Source organism: Dermacentor variabilis, chromosome 1, assembly GCF_050947875.1.
Source record: "Dermacentor variabilis isolate Ectoservices chromosome 1, ASM5094787v1, whole genome shotgun sequence".
In the NCBI taxonomy this organism is placed as follows: Eukaryota; Metazoa; Arthropoda; class Arachnida; order Ixodida; family Ixodidae; genus Dermacentor; species Dermacentor variabilis.
This window is the reverse complement of record NC_134568.1, coordinates 174,574,337-174,599,067: the sequence shown is the minus strand read 5'-3', so window position 1 is coordinate 174,599,067 and position 24,731 is coordinate 174,574,337. Positions and strand designations below refer to the sequence as shown.

At 49.7% G+C, this 24,731-nt stretch overlaps 1 protein-coding gene across 13 annotated transcripts in view; it reads right to left on the bottom strand.

Moving 5' to 3' along the window:
* LOC142588201 (prolyl endopeptidase FAP-like) overlaps positions 1–24,731 on the bottom strand; it is a 501,149-nt gene that overhangs the window by 109,138 nt on the left and 367,280 nt on the right. For 2 of the 13 annotated variants that reach the window (XM_075699801.1, XM_075699809.1), the window contains exon 1: positions 20,778–20,923. The exons of 7 other annotated variants lie outside the window; for them this stretch is intronic. In XM_075699801.1, coding sequence (XP_075555916.1) covers positions 20,778–20,819 — 42 coding nt within the window. In that variant the 5' untranslated portion in view covers positions 20,820–20,923. Of the gene's footprint in view, positions 1–14,384; positions 14,492–20,777; positions 20,924–24,731 lie in introns of those variants that run through there. 4 more of the 13 variants (XM_075699784.1, XM_075699794.1, XM_075699767.1 and 1 more) reach the window with 3 other exon arrangements.

Below are 24,731 nucleotides of genomic sequence, written 5' to 3'. Positions count from 1 at the left end.
CGAAATGCATTCGTATTACAAAATTGGGAGATATACCGCCGAGTAGTGCGGAGGCGCAAACATCGGCTCCTGCTTCTTCAAATGATATTGGTGAATTTTTTTTTTGCCAAATCCTGGAAAGTTGTGCATCATTCGACGCAGTATGTAGCAAGGAACCAGCCCACACCGGACTCTTGTCGATAGGTGAGCTTTTCGACAATTTGAGAGACTTTGAACTACTGACCAAGGTGTTCGTCGGCTCACCTTACCGGACGCAGCCCAGCGTCGGCGCGGCGTCCGTGGTAAGCCAGGGCCTACTCGGCGTTGTGGGGCGAAATGCCTGAAGTTGAGATGGTGGAAGGGGTCGAGATCGACCCCGCCGAAGCAAATTGCCCGGGCTGGACCACAGCAGTGGGCAGAAACAAGAAGGCTCGACCGAAGTCGACGGCCAGCACGGAGACGCACAATGGCGGGAAAGGTGGCCGCCGCACGGCCACCCGACAGGGCGCGATGAAGCAGCTCGTGAACGCCTCAAGACTCCCGAACATGCCTCGGGACCATATACGCATCATCGTCAGACCAAGAGGAGGCCTCGACGTTAAGAAAGTCAGTACGATTCGACTAGCCCAAGCTTTGGCCATGGCGGCCGCCTTAGCTCCGGACGAAGTGGGTGAAGACATCATCTGCCTCAACGCTGCTCAGAACATTCTGGTCGTTTCTACGCCGGCGAGGAAGAACGCGTGTGCCTACGCGTCCGTTCAGCAGATACACCTCAGGGAAGGCAAGTACGACGTGGCAACTTATTTAGCCGCCTCGGACAACACATGCAAGGGAGTCGTTCGCGGGGTCGACGCCGAGTTCAGCGATGCTCAGCTGCGGACAATGATTGTCAACCAACGGAACTCGAAAGCGCTCAAGGTGAGACGCATCAAGACTACTACGACGGTGGTGGTGCTCTTCGAAGGTATGAGAGTGCCGAACTACGTCATGTGTGGCACGGGCATGCTGCCCTGCACGCTATACAGAAGACAAGTGGAAGTGTGTTACAACTGTGGCGATTTGGGACATCGAGCGGATGTGTGGCCGAACCCAAGCAGGAAGAAATGCAGGGGATGCGGTGTAGCCTCCCCAGCCGAAGATCATCAGTGCACGCCAAAGTGTTCCATCTGCGGGGGTCCTCACCTCACTGCGGACCGCAAGTGCAAGCAGCGATTCCAGCTGCCCTACATAGTACGACAAAGACGACGACGGCGCAGGCGAGCCAAGATGTCACAGGCGGCCCAGGAAGTTCGTTCACGTGACTCCAGTCTGACAAGCGCGCCTGGACGTGCGCGTTCGCTGACTCCAGCGGATCGTCAACGCAGTCTCTCCAGAGGGCGCCCCCGGTCTCGCTTCAGGGACCGCTCCCACTCCAGAGGACCTTCCCGCTCCAAGGGGCGTTCCCTATCCCGGGCGCGCATCCAGGAAGGACCTGGACCCTCATGGGCGGACCGAGTCAAGCCCAAGACTGACAAGGCGCCAAAAAAGGTAACGCAGGTAACATTGCCAGAGCATAGGGAAGACCCCCGAGTAACACAGCTCTTGCAAGAAAACGCTAACCTCAAGGCAGAAATCCAGAAGATGAAGATCGATTTCGAGGCCTTTCGGCAAGAAAACCTACAACAAAGGCAAGAGTCCTCTTCGGCAAACGGAGAAGCGCAGGCGCGTACTGCTAAACGTAGGGCCACGTCCTCGCAGGAGGCAGCCGAAGAAACTGCCACGACGGAGGCAGCGATGCAACGCTCCAAGTTCTAGAAAACGTGCAAACTAAGCCCGCTGAACCAGGGAGTATGAAAGTCGCTCCAGCAGCAGCTAGAGATGCTACAGGTAACGTCCTAGAGGCCCTCTCAAGCCTTAACAATGGCGGGCCACACTAAATAATTTATCATATGGCAGTGGAACTGCGCCAGTTTTCAGAGGCGAAATGCCCCACTGCAGCAATTTATCGCGACACAGTCGAACAAACCACATGCTATCTTACTACAGGAAACTAGAACTGAAATTTCGTCATTTCCAGGTTACCGAGCTATCTCGGCAACCGGAGAGGGCGAACTCGGCCTGGCGGTCCTAGTTGGAAAGAAGTGTTCCTTTCAAGAGCACAAATTGCAGTTGGGCAACACGAGGGCGGAGGTAATGCTTATCGAAATCATTCCGAGCAGCTGGCTTAAAAACAGCGTTTTCATTTTAAACATTTACAGTTCCCCGAGAGACCGTCACCAGGCATTCTTGTCCATTATAGCCAAGGTGGCGGCGAAACCAAGGGATGCTCCACTTGTGGTAGCTGGAGACGTTAACGCGGCGCATGAGGCGTGGGGTTATGTGAGACACTCCCCTAAAGGAATAAATCTACTTCAAGCGGTTACAAACTGTTCATTACAGCTAGTTACGGACCCACAGTTTCCCACACGCATCGGTAATTCAGCCTCGCGGGACACCACGCCGGATCTGGCCTTCGTTAAGAATGCCACCTCTGTTAGTTGGCACAATAAGCAAGAAAACCTGGGAAGTGACCATTTTATTGTGGAGATTTCTCTGGAAGTTGCCGCAGCCCCCCTTAGGGCGTTCACCGTAGTAGACTGGGACGCCTTCCGTAAACGCCGGGGAGAGGACTTGGAGGAGTACGAGTCCTTCGAAGACCTCTTAAGGAGAATCAAAGAGGACGTCAGGGCTGTTACTAAAACAGTCGAAACTGATTTAAAGGTAAACAGGATGGATGCGCACTTGGCGCACCTGGTAGAGGCCAAAAACTCCTTACTCGCCAGATGGCAAACGCAGAGGCTCAATCGGAGGCTGCGTAAGAAAGTAGCGATGTTAAATCGTGAAATCGAAGCGTATTGCCAAGAGTTGAGCAAGCAGCAATGGAACGAGGTTTGCTCGGCAGTTGACGGACAGATGCGTACTGGAGGCAAATGGAACCTCCTGAAGCAACTGTTAGATGACTCCCAATCCATAAGCAATCAGGCCCTAGCTGTTGATAGAATAATTCATGATCTTAAAGGAAAGGGGCTAACATATGTAGACATACTGCAGAACCTAAAGGACAGGTATCTCCCCACGGGGAACGAGGACTACCCAGAGTATACAGGCGAACCCATGGAAGAGCTTGATGCCCCGGTGACTAAAGCGGAAGTCAGAAAGGTGCTGCACGAGCTAAACGGCCGCTCGGCGCCCGGGCCGGATGGCATCTCCAACAGACTCCTGCGTAACCTCGATGAGAAATCAATTGAGAAGCTTACGGAACAGATCAACCGCACGTGGGAAACTGGCTGGGTCCCACAGGACTGGAAAACGGCCTCTGTTGTCCTTATCCCGAAAGCAGGTAAAACACTGACACCCGAGAACCTTAGACCAATCTCGCTCACGTCCTACGTGGGCAAGGTGGCTGAGCACGTCTTCCATGAGAGAGTAACGAAATACATCGAGGAACGAGAACTGTTCTCGTATAACATGGTAGGCTTCAGACCCTCTCTATCCGCGCAAGACATCATGCTTCTCATCAAAAGGCAGATAATCGACGTGAACACCAGGGATGTTAGAGGCATTTTAGCGCTAGATCTCGCCAAAGCCTTTGACACCATCACACACAGATTCATTCTGGAATCCATCTCGCACCTAAACTAAGGGAAACGCTTTCACACTTACGTCAGCTCTTTCTTAAGGGACCGTAAAGCCACTATTAAAATCGGTCAACTAAGATCCGACGAGTTCAAGTTAGGGGCTAAGGGCACTCCGCAGGGTGCAGTAATATCACCCCTCCTTTTCAATATAGCGATGAAAGGCCTCTCGGAAAGACTGGCTAGGGTCGAGGGCGCGAATCATGCGCTCTATGCGGACGACATCACCGTTTGGAGCGGTGGGGGGTCCGAAGGGGCCGTGGAGCGTGCCCTTCAGGAGGCCTTGGATATTACGGAAAAGTACTTAAAAGGGACGGGACTCTGTTTATCACCCTCAAAGTCAGAACTACTGCTTTATAGACCGATCGCATGGGCAAGAGGCACTCTACCCCTCTCGAACAGATTCCTATTAACCTATACGCAGAATCTGGTCAGATGATCCCTAGAGTAGAATCGGTCAGGATTCTAGGTCCGATCCTAAATGCAAAGGGAAGCAACAATCAAACTGTTGTCCGCGTCAAGGCAAAAACGGAAAACATGCTCCGATTAATCACAAGAGTCTCGAACCGCAGAGGCGGCCTCAGTGAGAGCAATCTTCTTAGGCTGTATCATGCGTTCCTGATGAGTCAGATAAACTACGTAGCATCGGCGCTCAACTGGTCCCGCTCGGAGGAGGCCAAAATTGATGCGCTGATGAGAAAAAGCATTAAACACATACTGGGAATTCTCACTATCACCAGCACGGAGAAGCTCCTACAATTAGGGGTTCACAATACCCTGATGGAGGTAATCGAAGCACAAAGAACGGCACAAACCGTCCGCCTCTCGTCTTCGATGGCAGGCAGAAGCATATTAATGTCCGCAGGTCTAGCCTCCTTGGCAGTCGACGAGAATGCCATCATGCTCTCTCACACCATTAGGGCAACCTTTCAAGTTAGCCCTTTCCTTCGGAATGTACACCCCCAATATAATGCAGCTAGACGCAAGGCACGAGCCCGCTCTCTCATTGACTTTACACACAAAAACCTGCAATTAACCACCTATGTAGATGCTGCCCAGTATGGGCGCACAGATTCATTTGTAGCTGTTGTAGCTGATCCTCATGGGAAAATTCATAATGCAGCTTCGGTAAGATACACCACAGTAGCGGCGGCTGAACAGGCTGCCATCGCGCTAGCTATGAATGACCCCTCGCGGCCTTACATCTACACTGACTCGAGATCAGCCATACGAGCCTTTCTATCTGGCCTAATCTCGAAAGAGGCGGCGGCTATAATCAAGCAAAGACCGCCTGATGCTGTTCACACTATCGCATGGTTTCCGGCGCACATGGGATCAAATGTACATTCCAGCAAACCCAACCCGAATGAGCTAGTTCATGACCAGGCGCGAGGTCTAACATTCCGAAATGGTCCTGATACGCTAAGCAGTCGGGATTGTGAGCGTAACTCTGATCCTCTACTCTCTTTTAATGAAATAGTTAAACACTATCAGCTTGGGCGCAGGCAATTCCCGTTGCCACACCCACAGCTAACTAGACCTCAATCTTCCACATTGAGAATGTTACAAACGGGATATTTCCTTTTGAGAGGTAAGTTTAGCCACTTTGCTCCGGACATCGACCCACACTGCCCCGAGTGCAATGAAGAGTATTGCTCGTTAGCGCACATGCTCTGGCAATGCTCTGCGTTACAAAACGCATCTTTTAATAAACAAGAGGACTGGGAAGAGGCCCTTAAAAGCGGCGATCCCCAGGACCAACTAAGGGCTGTCCAAAGGGCCCGCGAACGGGCGGAGGACCATGGTCTTCCGGCCCCAACGTGGGAGCGGCACGCAACTACGTCTTAGTAGTTCCTTAGGACCTTAATAAAGTTTGTTGACTGACTGACTGATATTCCGTAGACGACAGAGATGCGGAGGAAGAAAAAAAAATCTAGGTCTCTGAAGGACTGGTCCCTCTTTGTAAGCAGGCAAATCGCTGAGGAGAAGATGCCTTCCAAGACTGTTACGCATGACGTCGGAACTGCGTCGAGGAAACAGTAGTCCCGAATAGCCCGAATCTCAATAGCTATTTCTGTTACGCGCAACTTCGCAAACTGAAAACTGAAAGTCAGCGAAACATTTCTTATCTATAATCATTGTTCGTTGTTGGCGCCCGTCAATAATACTAGTTTGGCCGGTGCTAGAGACGCCAGTCATTTTTTGGCGCATGCAACGACAAGAAACTTCCATACGTATTCATAACAGTAGAGTGTTTAGCTATTTACCTACGAGTGTTACTCGGACGCTCGCAACCCGTAGCTGAGTACAGGGCGGAAAATCGAGGGCGCATGGTACAATAAGATATACCAAACTTCTGGAGTGCCGAAGCGACGGCGGCAATAAAATTGATGCTCCCGTGTCTAAAATGGCAGAAAGGTAGTTTGCGCACAGTTTGTAAGTGTACGCTTTAGAAAAGCAGCAGGAACAGCCTCGTACCAGAATAGAGAACTGTCTTGCGAATCATGACCAAGGAGCGGTATATCTGTGGGCAGACACGCGTGCTCTGTCATCTTTCTTTCTTTCTTTCTTTCTTTCTTTCTTTCTTTCTTTCTTTCTTTCTTTCTTTCTTCCTTCCTTCCTTTCTTTCTTTCTTTCTTTAGTAATTTGTTTTTCAGCATGTACACCTTTCCACTTGCGTCGTCGCGTGCGTGGCGTGTTTGCACAAACGCCACTTGGCTCTTTCTGCGGCGCTACCCTGACACGCTTACCCTGAAGCTAAACTTACATCACAAAGCCTTTCTCGTGAAGCATACTTGACGCTCACTAGAAGCACGCTTAAATCCCGTGTCACGTGGAGCAATTTTCTAATGCAATATTCGCAGCGGTGACAGTATCACATGCGGGTTGCTCATTCTTGTTTCGCAAACGCAGGCAGCGTGGCCACCTAGTAAACACGTAGTTGAATGACTCATTATTTCGAGTTAACCTGTTCACTATGTCTTGATAAAAAAAGAAAAGAAAATACTAAGACATTTTAGAAAGCGTTTCGCAATGCAACAAACGGGGCTAGTTGGTGTATTTTTATAGTTGCATCGTGCTGCGTTCTACACGAAAAGAAACAGAAAGAAGAGAAAAAGGAGAAAAAGGGGCGAACGACAGGAGGATGGAGGTGCGCTTTTGTACCTTGGTTTGTATCGCTCGTTCCTTTTTATTTGATTTCTTTTTTCGTGTAAGACGCAGCGCAAGACAACTATACAGAAATCGGCTAATGTGATAGATTTTATGCTTGAACTGACTAATTAATAAAAATGCCATACAAGCAGACAGGCCAACATGACATGTATGACGATACACGTGTATGTCATTGACTCCACGTTCATGCCGCACGCGTGACTTTGGAGGGAAGTTCACTACTTCCGTATGTGGAAAAATCGCGTGCGCGAAGTGTTCCGAAGGCTTATTTGGCGCATCCGGGGCGTTGTTGCACCTGCGAAATCGCAAGCTAGACCGCACCACGTAAAACAGGCTTAAGCTATTGTCTATCCACTCGAATTCTGTAGGCGCCCGGAACGAGTTGCGTACAACTTCAGAAAGACCACATTGCACATCGAAGGAGGCTAAGAAGTGAAGGTGAGAAATGGAACACAGTCAAAAATAACGTACAGCGCAAAGGACAAGGACAGCGATAGACGACATACACAGCGCTGTTTCCGTACGTTTCCGTACTATGTGTATGTCGCTGTGTATGTCGTCTATCGCTGTCCTTGTCCTTTGCGCTGTACGTTATTTTTGATCATGAATTACCAACTAGCCCAAGCAACCACCCTGGAACACAGTGGCTCACTATTTTCTAACCGGAGGACGACACCGAGAACGACGTTAGCGAAAAGAAATCAAGGAGCCGAAAGCTTTTCGTTTGTAAGAACTGTTCGTCATTGGCCGAGCATCTTCGCTGAAACAATACGTCCGTCAACATGACTGACCTCCATGAGCCTGTTCTTCCGAAGTGATTTAGCGCAAGAACGGCTTTGCGAATGGAAGCCATGCATGTTCGCATGGCTTACGGGGACGAAAGACACTTAAGCAATGAAAAAGCTGTCCATTTGTAGCAAACGAACAAACACACAAAAAAAATAATTATTATTCGATGGAATTTTGTTGTGGGCATCCTCTAACTTCTGGGCGATTATACTGACCGACGGTATGCGCCAATTCATCTTCAAAGGCAGGAAACCTTCTCGCACTAGTACGTTGACGCTGTTGGTAGGCGTCTAGATCTATGACTGGCTAACACCACACGTCGTTTTGTAACCATTGAGCCTCGCTTCCGACATTGGCGGCTGTTATAAAACATGCTGCCACGGTTCTTCCGAATGCAAGCCTTAAATAGTAACTGGGAATGATGAGGTGGACGTACGGCGGACGAGTAAAGGCTCCTCCTCTCGATTGAGGTGTCGGTCGCTCAGCGCAGAATCAAAGCGCACAAGCAACTTAGCGAGGCACAGGCCCGCAACGATTACAAAAAGTGACCTGTTTCTCACCTTTGTCATTTCGTCGTTCATTCCTTTCGGTTGCCTGCCATCAGCACGAGAAACCTCCGAGACGTGATCTGCTTAGGGGCGCACGCCGAGACGGAACTCGCGCGCTGCTGCGTCTGCAGCCGCGGTCAATTCGTTCTCCAGCGGCGCTAAAATAGCCGCGCAGAAACATGCCTGGATCATTATGAGTCGGCGCGGGGACGGCTGCCATCGAGCGGCAGCCAAGATCGCCGGGCGCCCACTATTGTCGCCGCGTGTGTCCGGGCGGCCATGTCGGTAAAATCATGAATCAATTGTTCTGCACCGAAAAAGGCCCGACGGGAGGAAAGAAAAACTATCAAGGGCTTTTCATCGCTCGCAAGATGTTCGGCGTGGAGCGAGCGTATCGACTGATATTTATCAGCGCGCTGTTTTTCTCTGACAGGGGATATATATAAGGCGGTTCGATGGGCAGCGCTGATCCATGGCGCGCGGTGACCTCCAAATTAATTCCCGCATTTATTCGCGGAGCACAGGAAAAGGACGGCGCGGAAGAGGCAGAGAGGTGGCAGTAAAGGCAGGCGGCGGAGCAAGACGGGAGCCACGCGGTGGTCGCAGCGCAAAGCGTCGCAAGGTCAAGTACGACGGGATGCGGTTCCTCGGTCTAGGTCAGCGCGATCAGCGCACCAACGTATGTCGGTCAGGGTTCCGTCGCTGAAACGTTTGCTTTTCTCATTTTATTGTGCCTGCTACGTCAGCACTTATAGTACGGAAACTTATCAGTAGCACTGAAAGCCGGGTCACTAACGGGTACTGTGTAGCATGTAAAACCTCATCCGTATTCGCAATACAAATACGGGCCCCGGCAAACAGGGCCCGTATTCGCAAGACGTCGCTTATGTAAGAGCGTTCGCTCATTGAACGCCATTTGGACGTCCGTCGTTCACGATAGCGATCGGCGTGATGACGAGACGACCACAGCGACGATGGCCAATGAAAAAGTATCCGAATTCGGTAATCTTTTCGTATGTAAGTGTCTGTGATTGCCAGTAATTATGATCGCTGTCATTGTTGAATTTTACTTGTTCTTACGGACCGCTGCGAGAATACGGGTCAAGTTTGTAAATACGGGCCAAGTTTCGTGAAAGCAGGCCCAGTTCTTTTAAAACAACGACCGCTAGTTTCCTTCTCCGTTACATTTCTGTTTTAGACTGCAGCTTCACTAAAGATAAAAAAAAAAGAGAAAACATTCTATGCGTTCTGAAGAACATCGTTTAAACTTGAGAAATAAATAGAGGTATGCACAATCCAATGATTCCTATCGCACGATTCTCTTCCCTTCTTATCGTCCATCTTTCACGAACGGCTGATCTTGCGGCCGAATTCACCAAGAATTTCGTTCGTAAGCGTTCTTTGCCACTGGCAGTCGCCTCCGCTAATAATATGTCCAAAATCAGGATTGGCTGGAATTTGCTCCCACGAACAATTTTAGCGTAACAGCTTTTTGTGAATACCAGGGGCGCTATAACGTAAAACTATTCCAAACTTTTCTATTCCAATTCTCCTATCAGCCCTCCACGATTGGTCAAAAACTTTTTTCGACCACCCCCACTTCACCTGTTTGTCACGCGACGTCACGAAAACCACGATAGCTCCCCATCTGATATGATGTGTACACACTGATTATGCATGATTTGACGGAAAAAAGAAAAACAGTTATTTCTGATTCGACCCCTTTTCGCCATTAGCCCTCGGCTATTGGTAAAAAGTTTTCGGGCTGCACCCACTTCACCTGCCTGTCACGCGACGTCACAAAACCGCAGAAACTCACCGCGTCAAGGTGACGTGCACGCGATAAACATGCATTAATATGCCGAACAAAACTGAATTTTTTTCGGAATAGCCGCTGGCTGCCCCGTTCCGAAAGGAATAAAAGATGGCTGCCGCCGATCGCTGAGACGCTGGCTACTCGCACCTGCGGGAGAGCTTGGGTGTATTTGCGTATAATAAAACTTCTTGCGTGGCCGTGTAACGTTTTCGAGCACTTTCGGCACGTTTGCCACCTCATTCGGCCAACTCTTCTTTGCTGAGGGTCAGTTTTAGCGTCATTCTTAAGCTTCCGTTGCATGCCGCCGCGATTTTCGAGCAGCCATCACAAGCTAAGTAAGGGAAAGCCGACCAATCACAGACGCCGGCACCACCCTCTTCATCCGGTTATCGATTTTCAGTGCACTGGCTCTGCCCCAGTGGATCCCTCTCCACTTGAGCGTTCTCCTCGCCTCTTGTCAGCCAATTAGATACGACAAGCCGCTCAGTGTAGGCCATGTTATTCGTTTTTCAAGCAAACAAATGTGACCTCCTATGAACGAGGAGAGTGTTTGATTGGTCTGTACAGACAACCCTGTGGGTGACCGCCCTGTGCTTGCGTCGGTGGTTACGCAAATTTGACGTCAGGAGATTGGAATAGAAACATATTGGAATAGTTTTACGTTATAGAGCCCCAGTCCTGGAGCCAACTTAACAAATCTCTTTTTAGTAAGTGATTTTTCCGGTTGGCCAGCCCCCTTCGCTAATTATATGTCTAGTGTCAGGATTGGCTAACATATTTTCTTACAAACAATTCTAGCATAAGAGCTTTCTGTGAATTCGGGCCCTGGTGATTAAGTAGGCAGAGCGCCACTCGTACCACTGACGAGGATCGAAAAGAAAAAGAATGAGAATACAATCGCTGCATTATCGCGGCCAGCCTTGCTGAATTAGACGAATAAACTTGCAAACACCACTCATATTTATAAATAGCACGAAAATGGTCCACTGAAAGCAACAAAATTCAGCAGAAAGATGAGCGGAATTTGTAAAATGACTTTCAGCACAACAGATGTACCCGCGCTACAGGCTTGCCGAAGCGGAGGCCAGAGATTCTCTGCAGTCAGGCATTTTACTTCAGAGACAGCGGATAAATGTTACATCATTGTTTAGGAATGGTTCAGCCATTGGCGAATGGCGTCAGCAGTTTCGCCATGGCCCGAACGGAGCAGCAGTTCACGACGAGGAGAAAACCCAGCTACAATAGATGCGCTTACAGGCGTCGCCGGACCGGCGCGAGCACTTTGTCTTCAAATTCGCCCGTACTGCCGATTTAAGTTGAATCGGAGAATACGTCCGCGTTACTCCCACATTCAGCGCCGCTGGAAAATAAAAAGCCGAGAACGCTGAGCGGCAGAAACAACACACGTGCGCGGGCGGAAGCGCGCTTTCACAGAAGAGAAGCTGCTCTTCGCGAAAAGCTCCCGCGCTGCCTCGGCGGAAAAGTTTTCGGGCTGCGAGCGTCGAGGCCGCATAATAGAGACAGCGCAAAGTGCAGTAGGCCAGCGGGTGAACAAGGGCCGCGTAGGCCGGTGACTACAGTGCGTATAGCGCTGAGGGAGAGTAATTTGTTTATTCACGAATTTCCATCCAGCGTCGCACCTTCGCTCGGCTCTGAGAGGTGCTGGCGTCGCGCCAGGAGATTGCGCTTCGCGAACGGGGACGACGCGCGAATTGAAGAGAACTGGTGCGAAGGGGCGCAAGAGGCAAGGGCAGAAAACACCGGCAACGCAGCCGCGGTGGGACAAAGGAAGTGGGACGGTGGGCAAGGAAGTGCGGTGGCGGTGGAGGGAAAAATAACACAGCATACGGGAGGGTAGGTGGACTTTCGTGGGCGCCGGCGGGGCAGGTGACTCAAATCCGCTTTCACGAGCAGGTTCATCGTGCACCTTCCACCCGGCGCGGCAGATAATGGGCCCGCTGTGAGAGCGCGCGGGCGTCGCCATCGAAGCCTTTCGAAAGCTGGGCATGCTTGTTCGGCGGCGGTCTATAACTGGCCTCGAAAAGAAGACGCGTGGATTATGTGTACGCTGCTGGATAATGCCAGAATGCGAAGCGCAAGAGAAAGAGAATGAATTAAAAGCAGAGATATCGCGTCGTAGGAGAACGCTTATCCGTCCAGTCGTTGAATTAAACATCGATTTACACAAGCCGCGTCTCGAGTGTCCAGAACAAGTGGCCGCTCGATAAACTTGTGCTGGATGATGCTGCACTTACTCATTAGGCCGAGAGAGAAGCTTGTATTTTTATTGAGGGCCTCTTACGCGAGTTTGTGGTACAACTACGGATGGATATTATTTCTTTTCTCATATATATGCATGCACACTGCAGAATGAAATTTGTTTCACGATGGTATTGTGACACGAGCTCGGTCCTAATGTAGACGTTGGGCCCGGTATATGGTCCTAGCACGCTAAGCCATGCAAGCTTTTTGTAACAACGCAATCATTATGCAGCTCAGTTGTTCGATAATGGTGATTTAGAGCCAAGAAAATAAGGGCATTGCAACAAAAACTGCTATAGTTCAGCAGAGGTGGCATGGACTTGCTATTATACGGAAGCAACTTTCGCTTTAGGCTGGCCGTATGTTAGTGTGTCTTCTGATATAAGCTCAAGTATAGAGTAGCATCACCCCCGGTGCATTTGATTATAATGACATTGTTCGGGCACAATCTTTCTTAGATTTAGATTCGATTATAGTATGTTTAAGATGCCACTAGCATACATATGCCCAGCAGGAGTAGCAGCTTTCACTTCTGGAAAAAGGTACAAATGGCGTTTGAGTAATGTTACTTGCCACATCGAGAATACTTTAAAGCTCGAAGCATTACATGTATTTCTGAGAACAGAGGTTTTTGTGCAAGCGTTAAGTAATTTGCTCAACTCGTTTTTTTGTTGTTGTTGTTTTTGTGTGTGTATCGATTACACGTGGCAGTATCTTGGTCTAACAGTGTCGGACCGGGCCTTCTGCAACTATGGTTAGAGTTTGAATCTTACCATTACAATGCACTTCTAGTTATCTTTCTCGTGAACCATAAAAAAATACAGTTCGAATGATACAACTGAATTTACCTTTGCCGAGATCACACAACACTGGCACCCCTAACTTCAAAACGACTACTACAAGCCAAATTACAATATATGCGGGCAATGTGGACAGGTTGCGAGCAAGGCAGTAGTCATGAAATGTTTGATCATTGTAAACACGGGTGCGCTGTCTCGATAAATCATAACAAGCGTAAAACACGTTAAAATACACTAAATGCAATCACCATCACAAAGAGAGAGAGAGAAAAAAAGGAAGAAAAATAAAACACTTTTCTACTTCTTCGTGAACGTTTGCTTTCCTGTTAGGTAGTAGAGCATTGCGGAGAAGACCATAGCATAGTCGCGTGGCGAAACACTTTTGTCGGGGCGCAATGAAACAATGACAGAGGCGCGCCTTTCGTTTTTTCGTTTTTTTTTTTCAATAAATGATACAATGCATCAGAATTCGCCTTTCTTTTTTCCTTTGCCTTATTCACCTCGACTCCTCACAGCCCCTCTGTTTGCCGGATGGTCGCCATTCATGCGCCCGCTACACGATCGACACTGCTGCTGCGCGGTATTAAAACTGGCGCATCTACGATACGGACCCATTAAAGCAATGTGGAGCTTTAGGCTAACTGGCACTGAATATGACGAAAGTTTCGCAACGCCTCGCAGCAGGAACTACACTAAAGGTACACACACACAGCGCTTGTGTGTGTCCCCTATTGCCCATGTTCCGATGCGCAGCAAACATTTTCATAAAATCAGCGGACAGGCTACTTACGGCTTTCCTTTTTCTGCGTTGCTACGAATTAAATTTGGGCACTCGATAACAGCCACTACGCGGCGTTTTTCATTTTGGGCACGTAGCTGAATAGCCGGAGAATGTCGAGCACTGAAAGCGAGGCCCGACTAGCAGCACATGCTGTTTCGAGACAACTCCCAGAGTCACGCTACTCGAACAAGATAAATGCGTGAACATATGCTATACTCGCAAAAACACGCTCACGAACCGCGGAGATGTTTGGTTTGGACACCAGCGCCGGCGAGCCAGACGTCTGGCAGGCCTGTAGGCAAGCGGTGGAAAACACTTTGAAAAAGAGCGCTCTCACGCGCGCACAAGAAAAGAGGGGGGAGCGGCGGCAACGCACGCGGCTGGCGGCTAGCGCGCGAGCGGTCACCCGAGAGACCCGGCCCCCTTCTCGATATCAACAGCGACACGTGAATGCAAGGAGCGCGATGCGCGAGGCCAAAGCCGGCAACAGCCACGGCGAAGGCCTCGCGATGGAGGCGCGCCCGAGGGGAAAAAAAAAGGAAGAACCGAGGAGAAAAAAATTAGACCGGGTTTTCTATTTACCGCATTCGGGTCCTGCGGCACCGGAGCGGCGGCGGGCTTCTTTTTCGGCTCGGCGGACGAAGTCATGCTGACCCTTCAACATGTCCGCGCCGTCTCCCTCGCCGGCGCTCCGCGGGCGGACGGCTAGAGCAGCGAGAGCGCGCGCATGCGCAGGCATTCCACCAGGCGCCACAAGTATGCGACGGTCGCGCCACCCCGCGGGACTCGTCGTCGGCGCTCGCCGCCTCCTCGTCCCGGGCCTCCGCTCGCGCACCTGACCGGGCAGCCACTCCGCAGGGCCGCTCGTGACGCTGGTGTTGCCGACCGCCATCTGCTCTTCAAATGCATCCACTGGCCGCTTCAAGAAGGACTTTAGTTTACAGCTTTCCTCGATTTGTCACAATCTGTGCGCGCGGAAACGCGAAAGCTGCCATTTCTTTTTTTTCTTTTTTGTCTCATCCGCAGGTGGGGAAAACAGATGGGAGCTGTTGATGAAAAGTGCGCACTTAGTTCAAGTGAATGTGCCCCGCAAAGCAAAAGCCGAAACAAAAATACGTGAAGTGTGGACGTTGTGTTTCTTTGTTTTTTCGCGCTGAATCAGTATAGAAAACGTAGCCTGCTTTCACGCTGTCGATGCATATACCTACGCTAATTAACAGCAAGATCCTACGCACAACTTAGCGTGCTGTAATCGTCGACAGCTCAATGTCCGTGCTGCGGTATGAAGACAGAAGCAGGTGCTCCGAAAGCACAGATATGAAAGGCATCAAGACCTCGCGCAGTGTGCGTTTGTTCCAATATAAAACCCTGCCGCAACAGGTGCTCGGGAAGACATAGCCTGTGCGTTCTTGTCCCAAAATGAAAGACGTATTTTCTTTTTCTTTGTCTTTTTTATGCGAACGTCTTCTCTGTTATCCACAAGAGGCTCCACGCTAAAATAAATAAGAAAGAAATCTGGTTTAATCATGCCTTTTATAACTGCTGCCGTTTATTCCTGCAAATAATCGCATTAACGAAATGTTAACTTATCGCCCTTAACGTTCCAAGGCAACTCACGCGCTCTATGAGGCGCCGTATAGTAGGGGGCTCTGGATTAATTTCGATCACCTGGGGTTCTTCACCGTCGACCTACGCCACGGTGCACGAGCGTTCTTCCCTTCCGCCCCCACCGATCTGCGGCAGCCGCGTCCTATAGAATCGAAAACGCGACCCGATGCTTAGGCGCATACCACCGTCGCCGCCAAAGCGGATGAGTCGGATAATGGCGCAGGCTTCACCTCACAGTCTGAGCGCGCCTGCCAGAGAACTTCACAAATCGGACATTGAAGACAACAACCACGGGGATTACGCCGGGAGTACAGTTGGTGCATCCCGTGTCGAGGACTTCAGCGCATTTTCAGTGCCCGTTTACGAGAGCTGCTCGCAGTGCGCGGATGCCATAAGCTGTATTTCACAGCTGATTGCTCGTAGTTAACCACCTCTGAGCAGTCATGTATTAGATTTGGCCTGCAGGTTCCAGCCTGACAACTAACACCGTCCTTTAGCGAGCACTCATGCTTTGGCTGTCAGCACAAAATCGATTTCGGTTGCCGGGTGCTGCCTTGAAAAAAAAAATTAAAATGTGCTGTTTGTTGTGTCCGAAACTGGCAGTGATTATGTAAACGTGACATCAACGTGATTTTCATTCATTGCCACAATACTTTAAACAATCACAGAAACAACGAAGACATATAATTTTCGCGATCAACTATTCACCCACCTCTTTAACGTAGTATGATCAGTACGCTAAGTCCTACATGCTAACATACTACCATCACATCTTGTTTCATAGTCGAGATTTTTGCAGGGCGAGTGTGAGCGCGGGACGGCTTGAAATAAGATGCGATAAGTAAATTTTCTTCTGTATGAAATATTTCGATAAAAGAAGGATAGTAGATCTTGATATCTCTTGTTGCCAAAGATGACGGTTCTGAGCTTGGTGCTTCAAAGAACATATATACCTAAAGCTCTTTAGCCGTTTATACCTTGAAATTTGTGTAAGCTTCCGTAGATATCTACTAATACTGTTCTACTAAATTTTGAAAACCACACATGTTAAGTGCCACACTTTCTAATCGGTACGGCGATGGCTGAACGACGGCGGCCTTGAGTTTATAACGTGTACTTCATAGGCGCAACCGAAGGCAGAAGGCAAAGGACGCCAAACCCGCTCAGTGCTCCAAATAACGCTGCCTCTACGCGGTGCCATGCGGCAAAGATAGTGCTGCAGTGGCACCCGGCCGTCGCAGCGTTGTCTTTTCGGGAGAGTTTTTTCGCAAAGTTCATTTCAGCTCAAAGCGAGCAGCGCACGCGATAAAACGACATTTCGTGATCGCAGCTCGTCGAGCCTCGTCTCGGGAGAGGAACTGAAACGGGAGAGAAGGCGGAACTGCGCGTTTACACAAGCATGCGTGCAACACCCGTATAGTTTGTTTTGGACTTCTTGCGTTGTCTTCCCTCTTGCGCGGTTCTCAAAACATACCGCTCCGTTGTTTATTCTACCCACTGCGCTGGCTAGGCGGCTATGGAAGCTGTGCCGCTAAACACGGAGGCGCAGTTTCGATTCCCTGGCATGGCAGCCGCATTCATATATGAGGCCGGAATAGAGAAACACCAATGTGATGAAATCTTGGCACACACCAGTTTACGTCGACCAGCTGGTGGACATAAATTTGGGCCCATTCATACGACGTGCCCCCTCGTAGTAAACCTGTAGCTTTTGGACGTGAAGCCCAATAAAGTAAAGTAAGTAGCATGCTCATGCCTCCGTTGTCACACCTGATTAACGAAGAAAAAGTATGCAGATACAACGCACATCTCAGAATCTATGTGAAGCGAAGCTTTCGTTAAGCGGCTAATGAAAGGCTATAAATTGGATCATTTTCATTCCTGCGTCTTTGGCGTAAAGGAAACTGGAGCGCGCGCATGTGCTATCGCGCACCCGTGTTACACAAGCTGATACACGCGGCGGCCATCTCGAAGAGCTAGTCGAGGTTGGCACGATAGAAGTATACGTGCGACTGTGGCCTAATGGTTAGAGCATTGGGCTGCTGCGCTGGGGGAGTGGGACTAAGGTTCAAGCCCACCATCGGGCAAGTAATTCAGTTTTCTTTAGGTGTGATCTATTCGGCAGGACAGTAGCAGTAGCCGACAACCATGGCCAGGAAAGTCCGGGAGCGTTGGCAAAGAAAGCCTCGCCTTAAAAACGGCTTCCTTGCATGTTTTAGACGAGCTCTTTGGTGTCGCCGTATCCTCAAGGAATTTCAGGCCGAATCCAAGAAGCCCCTGTTTCAAGCAACGACGGGTTTTGATTTGGCGCTGCGACGCATCGCCAAAGGCCAGCAAACAGGCACGAGATAATCACAAATCATCCTTGTGCACCAGGGGTCTAATTCACAGATTTTCGTAGATGCTGTTTGTAATTGTCCAGTGGCCTTGAATAACATGTCTAGCATCACGATTAGCTGGCACCTGCTTTTACGAACAGTTGTATAGCGTAACACCGTTTTAAAGCGAAAGTTTCTTTGACTCTTCTCCGTGGTTTGGCATTCGTCGACGTTTCCTTGCCGGATATATGTATATGCGGGAATAGCTATACAATGTTAGGCCAGAACTTTGCACCGTCAACATCACAAGTATGCGATATTGTGATGATTGTGACGCCATAACAGCTGCATGCGCATGCGTCACAGGTGAGCTTGTACACTCTCATCCTTCAAAGTGACGTCTCTATACCTCGTATGTCTTTCAAACTTGCGACATCCTGCACACATTGTCGCACTCGCGTGCGCTCAAGCGACCTCGAGCTTTCTTTGAGATACCTCAAAAGTGGGTGAAGTTCACCTATGATGCTATAAATGACTGACCGATTGGCATGATCGAAACAGCACAGCAGCCCAATGCTCTAACCATTAGGCCACGATCGCAGGCATGCTTCTCTCGTGCCAAAGTCACTCTTCGAAACGTGTGGAGCATGCGTTACGTGCCAGTTTCTCGCATTCTTCTCCAGCGACAGCTAGCGCTTTGAGACGCTTGTCAGCCTTCGGGATCTGCCATATTTTCTGCTAGATGAGTCCAAAAATTGGTCAAGTCTGCCTCTACTGTTATCGTATTAGTAGACAACTCGGGCCACTCGGTATGCGCCCGAATGGACAACTTGCTGCTGGCTATTGTCTAGCCTAGTAGACAACTTGGTTCACTGGGTATGTGTCACTGGGCGTGTGCCCATTCGTGGTCAATTCCCTGGAACGGATGTGCTACTCTGACACATTGGGTATGAAACCTTAATTTTATTTAGATATGTGTCGTACTCCTTTGTGTCCATACAAACTCTCATCGACATTCTTCCCTCAAACATAACCTACATTGCCTTTGTCCACACGACGCGCAGGCCGTGAACAACCTGCGGGCGACGAGGCTGTGGTCGTGTCCTCCGTTACTGCTGCTACCTTGCTAAACTCAAACAAGCTTTGCGTCATTTAGATTACAATTTTGCGTTGGATCTGCGTGCTTTTCCTGAATGCGAGCCCAGCAACATTGGGAATTCATCCACTTTTTTGTTTTGTTTTTCTTTTTTACTGTGAAGTGTTTTTCACTTGCTGACTCCTTGTGACTTATCTGGAGCTGAATTCATGGCTGGGATAATGTAGCCATTCTCTTCCAAAGCTATTCTTTTTCGCGCTTCGTCAGTGGTTCGAGCGACGCTCCGTCCACGTCATCACCAAAATCGGCCGACTGTGAACGGACGATCATAAGAAAGAAATAGAATCGAGCAAAAGGAAGCTTTGCGTTATCGCATACTAGCCAAGGAAGCATTTGATTCGTAAAGCTAAATGCGTTCGCAAGATCAGGTGTTATCCAATAGTGATGTCGGACATATCATTAGCGAAGGCAGCCGTCCACTGGCAAACGGCACTTAGGAAAGAAACGTTTTGGGAATTCGGCTTCTGGAGCCAAATAGAGAAATTTCTTTTTCGCAAGTGTTCCTTGCCATTGACCGGTCTCCTTCGCTAACGGTATGTCCGGTATCAGTATTGGTGCAAGTAATTTTCAGCAAATGCGAGCCCTGGGATGGCTATCAAGATTTACAGACAGACGTGATTACGAACACCCCTGTAGTGATTGCGGATCCAGACCTGGCGTCCCATCGGCTTTGACCGTCACTGGGCAATGCACGATGTGTGCCGGCTGCCGTACGCGCGACTTTCGGTCGCGGCATTCCCGTTGTGCCGGAGGTCTCAGCGAAAGAAATTACAAAAAAAGTGTGTGTGTGTGGGGGGGGGGGGGGGGTCTAGACGCCACGGCGCACCCGGAGTCCCCGATATGATTGCTGGCGGCCGCGCGGCAACAGTGGCCGATCGCGGCGCCGAGAGGTCGAACCGGATCAGGAACCGACTCGGCGGTCCCAGGAGGAAATTGGTTTGCGCATGAGTGTGCAGCGCGTACCACGCATTTATCTCGGATACGGGCCTCGAGTGTGCCCCTCAACCCCAAGCACGCTATGCAAGCCGGCCGAAGTCTTATTCTCTTAGAAACGGCAAGCACAGGCAGCTAAACGCGTTAGCGACTCGATTACCTGACTGCCAGAGGACCCAACTTGATTAATAGGGAAACGTAAAGGCTGGTGGAGCTGAGAAAGGAGGCGGCAGTGCGAATTGATCATCCAGAAGGTTGCAATCGTAAGAATAAAAACACACTGTGTACTATTTACCAGAGGTGGAACGCATGCAGGTATAAGAAGCGTGAATATTTATTACTGCTTAACGTCAGTTCACCAGTCGTCGTTGCAGTGCCACGGAAACTGCTTAGTACTGTGGGCGGAAGCACTCAAACGGAGATTATGCTCTGATTTAAATCTTTTGTTTATCTCATGGGGTTGGCAAGACTTTACGTCATAAGGAGACTATAGCTACAATGTAAGACATTAGAAATGGTGAAACAGCAGGGCTTACCGCCACGCCAGCCCACTCATTAGTACGATACTGTTCTGCAAAGTTCACACCCGGAAGAGCTACGCCAAAGGCTCTTTGAACGGAATGTTACCGTACTGGAGAAAACAATTTAGGCGAGGAGAGCACCTTTCAAGCAAAGATTCACCACAAAAGTATCATTGCAGCGTGCTATAATGAAAGATCTACGCACAATTTAATATTAGCGACGTGCACTACTGGGCTGACCCGTTCATAGTTAAAACAAAACAATAAAATCGCGCTAAACAAGGAAAACAGAACAATGTAACAAAAAAAAACAATCAAATTTAAGCGTCAGAACACTCGTATATTCAAAGTAATTGCAAACAACATTGACCAAAAAGCCAGCATTTCCTTCTCCGCAAAGCAATCGAAGTTTGGCTAATACAAACCAAGGTATTCTTACGTATAAAAGAGGCGTCAAGTAATTCCTGCGCGGCAGCGTCATAGTTTTGCCGAGAATCCGGATATCGGGGAGCTAATAGCTCGCACGCGCGGGCTCTACAGTGTGCCGTCGTATTGTCAGCTGGCCTGCCGTCTCCTATTCGCTGGTCCGCGTCTCTTTTCGCCAGGACAATGTTCATTTTATACGCGTGGCGTTCGCTACGGCGAGCACAGAGCTCTCCTCCCACACACCTGCAGAGACGTGCACTTGTTTACCGGCGTCCTTGAGGAGGAGGTAGAACACGCGGCTAGCGAAACATGTGGCGGCGAAAGTGTGCCAGAACAGCAGTGGCTCTCCCTCGTGACACGGGAAGACCGCGCGGCGTCTAAGTCTACCCTAAAGCGCCGAAGCACGTAGTGCGGAGCAATCTCGGCGCAACAGGGGCAGCCTTCCTCCCTGCACCGTTTCCACGCGCTCGGCACGATTTGAGACGCTCTCTTTTCCTCTTTCCTCCTCACTGCCGGAAACGTCTTCCACGAACCACAGCAAAATTTCTGAATAAGTGTTTTGCTGCGCTCCTACGCTCGCGCACAAACGCGCGCATACGCACTGCAGCGGCAGCGCACGGTCCTTGTTCGCGGCCTCAAGTGCGCCATCGTTTTGAGAAGTTATTTACATTTATGTATTCGTTCATGTTCTTAATCTGTTAATTTTTTTTACTCGCCAAGAAATTACTGCCTATTAAAATACTATACAAAGGAACATTTATACACTCCCGTGCTAAACGTACTACAGATGACGTCGCACGAAGATGCGTTCATTTGCCATTTGCAGATGACGCCGAACATTCATTTGCCATTGCGTAGTGGGATGCGCGCTCCAAATATTATCTAAGATTCGCCGACAAGGCTCAGCTATTGAAACGTGAATAAAGCTAGATATCTTCGTCAAAGTTGAACTTTGCTACTGTGTACATCTCATAAAAAATCAGCAAAATTAAAGGGGTTTCTTGTGCGCCTCTCGCTACCAACTGTGCATCAGCTTCTCCAATCCATTTAACCAACAGCATTGATATGTTTCTCTTTTCGTCATTGCAAACGTGCTCGGTGTCACCCGCGGAAGAGCACACATGAAATGTCGGCGATACTAGATCAATCGTACAAAGCCATGCTATGTATATTGTAAATAGCTTCATCCCTTTTTCTCTCTCTCCTTCTCTCCGATCATCTCGTAAAAAGCACTGTGCTCTAACGTCCAGACAGATCCGGCAGTAGTGACATTTGTATTTGATGATGCGATAGCGGAAACCATAAGGGAATAGGGACGACGGAAGATACAACAGTCCGAAGCGCCGTGCTTTTTTTCTTGGGGTGGGGGGGAGGAGAGGGAAGGTGTGGTTGGGGGAGGAGGCTTTTCTCTCTTTTTCTTTTTTGACGTAAGAAGGGGCGGTATAACGCAAAACTATTCAAATATGTGTTTATTCCAATCTCCTGACGTCAAATTTGCGTAACCGCCGACGCGAGCATCGGGCGGTCACCCGCAGGGTTTTCTGAACAAACCAATCAAATGCGCCCATCGTTCATAGGCGTTAACTTTTGTTTGCTTGAAAAACGAATAACATCGCCTGCACTGAGCAGCTTGTCTTATCTAATTGGCTCACAAGAGGCGAGGAGCATCCTCAAGTGGAGAGGGATTCGATGGGGCCGAACCACTGCACTGAATATCGATAACCGGATGAAGAGGGTGGTGCCGGCGCCTGCGATTGGTCCGCTTTCTCTTACTTAGCTTGCGGTGGCCCGTCGACAATCACGGCGGCACGCAACGGAAGCTTAAGAATGGCGCTAAAACGGATCCTCAGCAAAAAAGAGTTGGCAGAACGAGGTCGTAAACGTGCCGAAAGTTCTCGAAAACATTACACGGCCACGCAAGAAGTTTTATTACACGCAAATACCCATGCAAATAAACCATGCAAATAAACCCACGCAAATAAATCCATGCTCTCCAGCAGGGGCGAGTAGCCTGTGCCAGAGCGATCGGCGGCAGCCATCCTTTATTCCTTTCGGAACGGGGCAGCCTGCGGCTATTCAGAAGAAAATTCAGTTTTGTTCGGCATATTAATGAATCTTTAACGCGTACGTGTCACTTTGACACGGTAAGTTCTTGCGGTTTTGTGACGTCGCGTGAGAGGCAGGTGAAGTGGGTGCAGCCCCAAAACTTTTGACCAATAGCCGAGGGCTAATGGCAAAAAGGCGTCGAATCAGAAATAACTATTTTTCTTTTGTTCGGTCAAATTATGCCTAATCAGTGTGTAGACGGCATATCAGATGGGGAGCTATCGTGGTTTTCGTGACGTCGCGTGACAGACAGGTGAAGTGGGGCTGGTCCAAAAAAAGTTTTTGACCAATCGCGGTGGGCTGATTGCAGAAGTGGAAGAGAAAAGTTTGGAATAGTTTTACGTTATAGCGCCCAAGGAAACCACTCGTAAGTGAATTGAGCAGACGAAACAGATCGCTCGAAAACCCAACGAAAACCGAAGCACCATTTGCTGAGCAAACTCACTCTACTCGCACGCTGGTTATTGCTCTAGTGAACAAGGAATTAGATGTTATTAATTTAGGTACTAGGACATGCACCATACACGTCAGTGTAATTCCTCCGGAACCAATACGTCAAAAAGCCTCCGCCAGAGGTCATTTCAGACAGATACAACAAATGACAGTAGATAACTGTTGCGTTTCGCCTGCGACACGTGGTTTTGCCGGCGCGACTGCGGCGGGGCGGCAGACATTTTGGCCCGATCGTCGTCGCCGCAACACTCATCGGCAGGTGTTTCCAGGCGCGACTGCGGCGATGCGACCGCAAAGGATCACCCTCTCATTCCAGTCATTGTGCCCGAAACAGGCGATGCCAAAGCAGGGATCATCCTCTCATTCCAGTCATTGTGCCCGAAACAGGCGATGCCAAAGCAGGGATCATCCTCTCATTCCAGTCATTGTGCCCGAAACAGGCGATGCCAAAGCAGGGATCATCCTCTCATTCCAGTCATTGTGCCCGAAACAGGCGATGCCAAAGCAGGGATCATCCTCTCATTACAGTCATGGTGCTACGGCAGCGCTACAACAGGGTGCTACGAGATCGTGCTCGACAGGGTGCTACGAGATCGTGCTCAACATGGTGCTACGGCAGCGCTACGACAGTGTGCGTCACCATTAGCCCATTGTACATTCACGTGCTCGTCTTTTGAGGGGTTCCTTCTTGCCCTCAACTGCGAGAGTATAAAAACAGCTGCCCCCGGACGCCAAGAAGGAGGGCTCCGATTTCTTCTGCTGAGTAAAGTGCTCTCCCGTCTCTCTACTTCGGTCAACCTGACCACCTACTCTTTGCGATGTTAAAATAAACAAGTTGTTTTGTTGTTACCAGTCGACTCATGCTTTGCCGGGACCTTCGGATGCTTCCAGTTGTACCCCAGGCCGCCAGGCCAACGCTACCCTTGGGGCTTGCGACCCAGGTACAACCACGGGCGTCAGCGCCGAGTTCCCAACAGATCGTACCAGCGGTGCGATCCCAAACATCTGGTGGCAGCGGTGGGATCGCGACAACGGAGGCCAGCAGCGAAGAGATGCAGTTGACTGTATGCTGAGCAGCTCAACGACGATCCGGGAGCAGTGCAACGAGCCCTGTGTGACGACTGGTTGCCTGCAGCGGAACGACTGCGTGGAATTCCTGCCTGCGAGGTTTGGTGAGTGCGGGACTTTCTTCTTCTGAGCTTTGCCAGGCTTTTGTTAGTGTCAGAAACAGAGCTGGTAATTGTGGTTGTCGTTGCTGCCGGGTTAGTTTGCGGCAAGACAATAGTAAGCAGTAGAGAAAGCAGCATTCAGAGCAGCCATGGATTTGAAGTCGTTGCGCAAACCGAAATTGTTGGAGCTTGCAAGAGAGTTGGGTCTGGATGTCTCGGACAAACTCAGAAAACCTGAA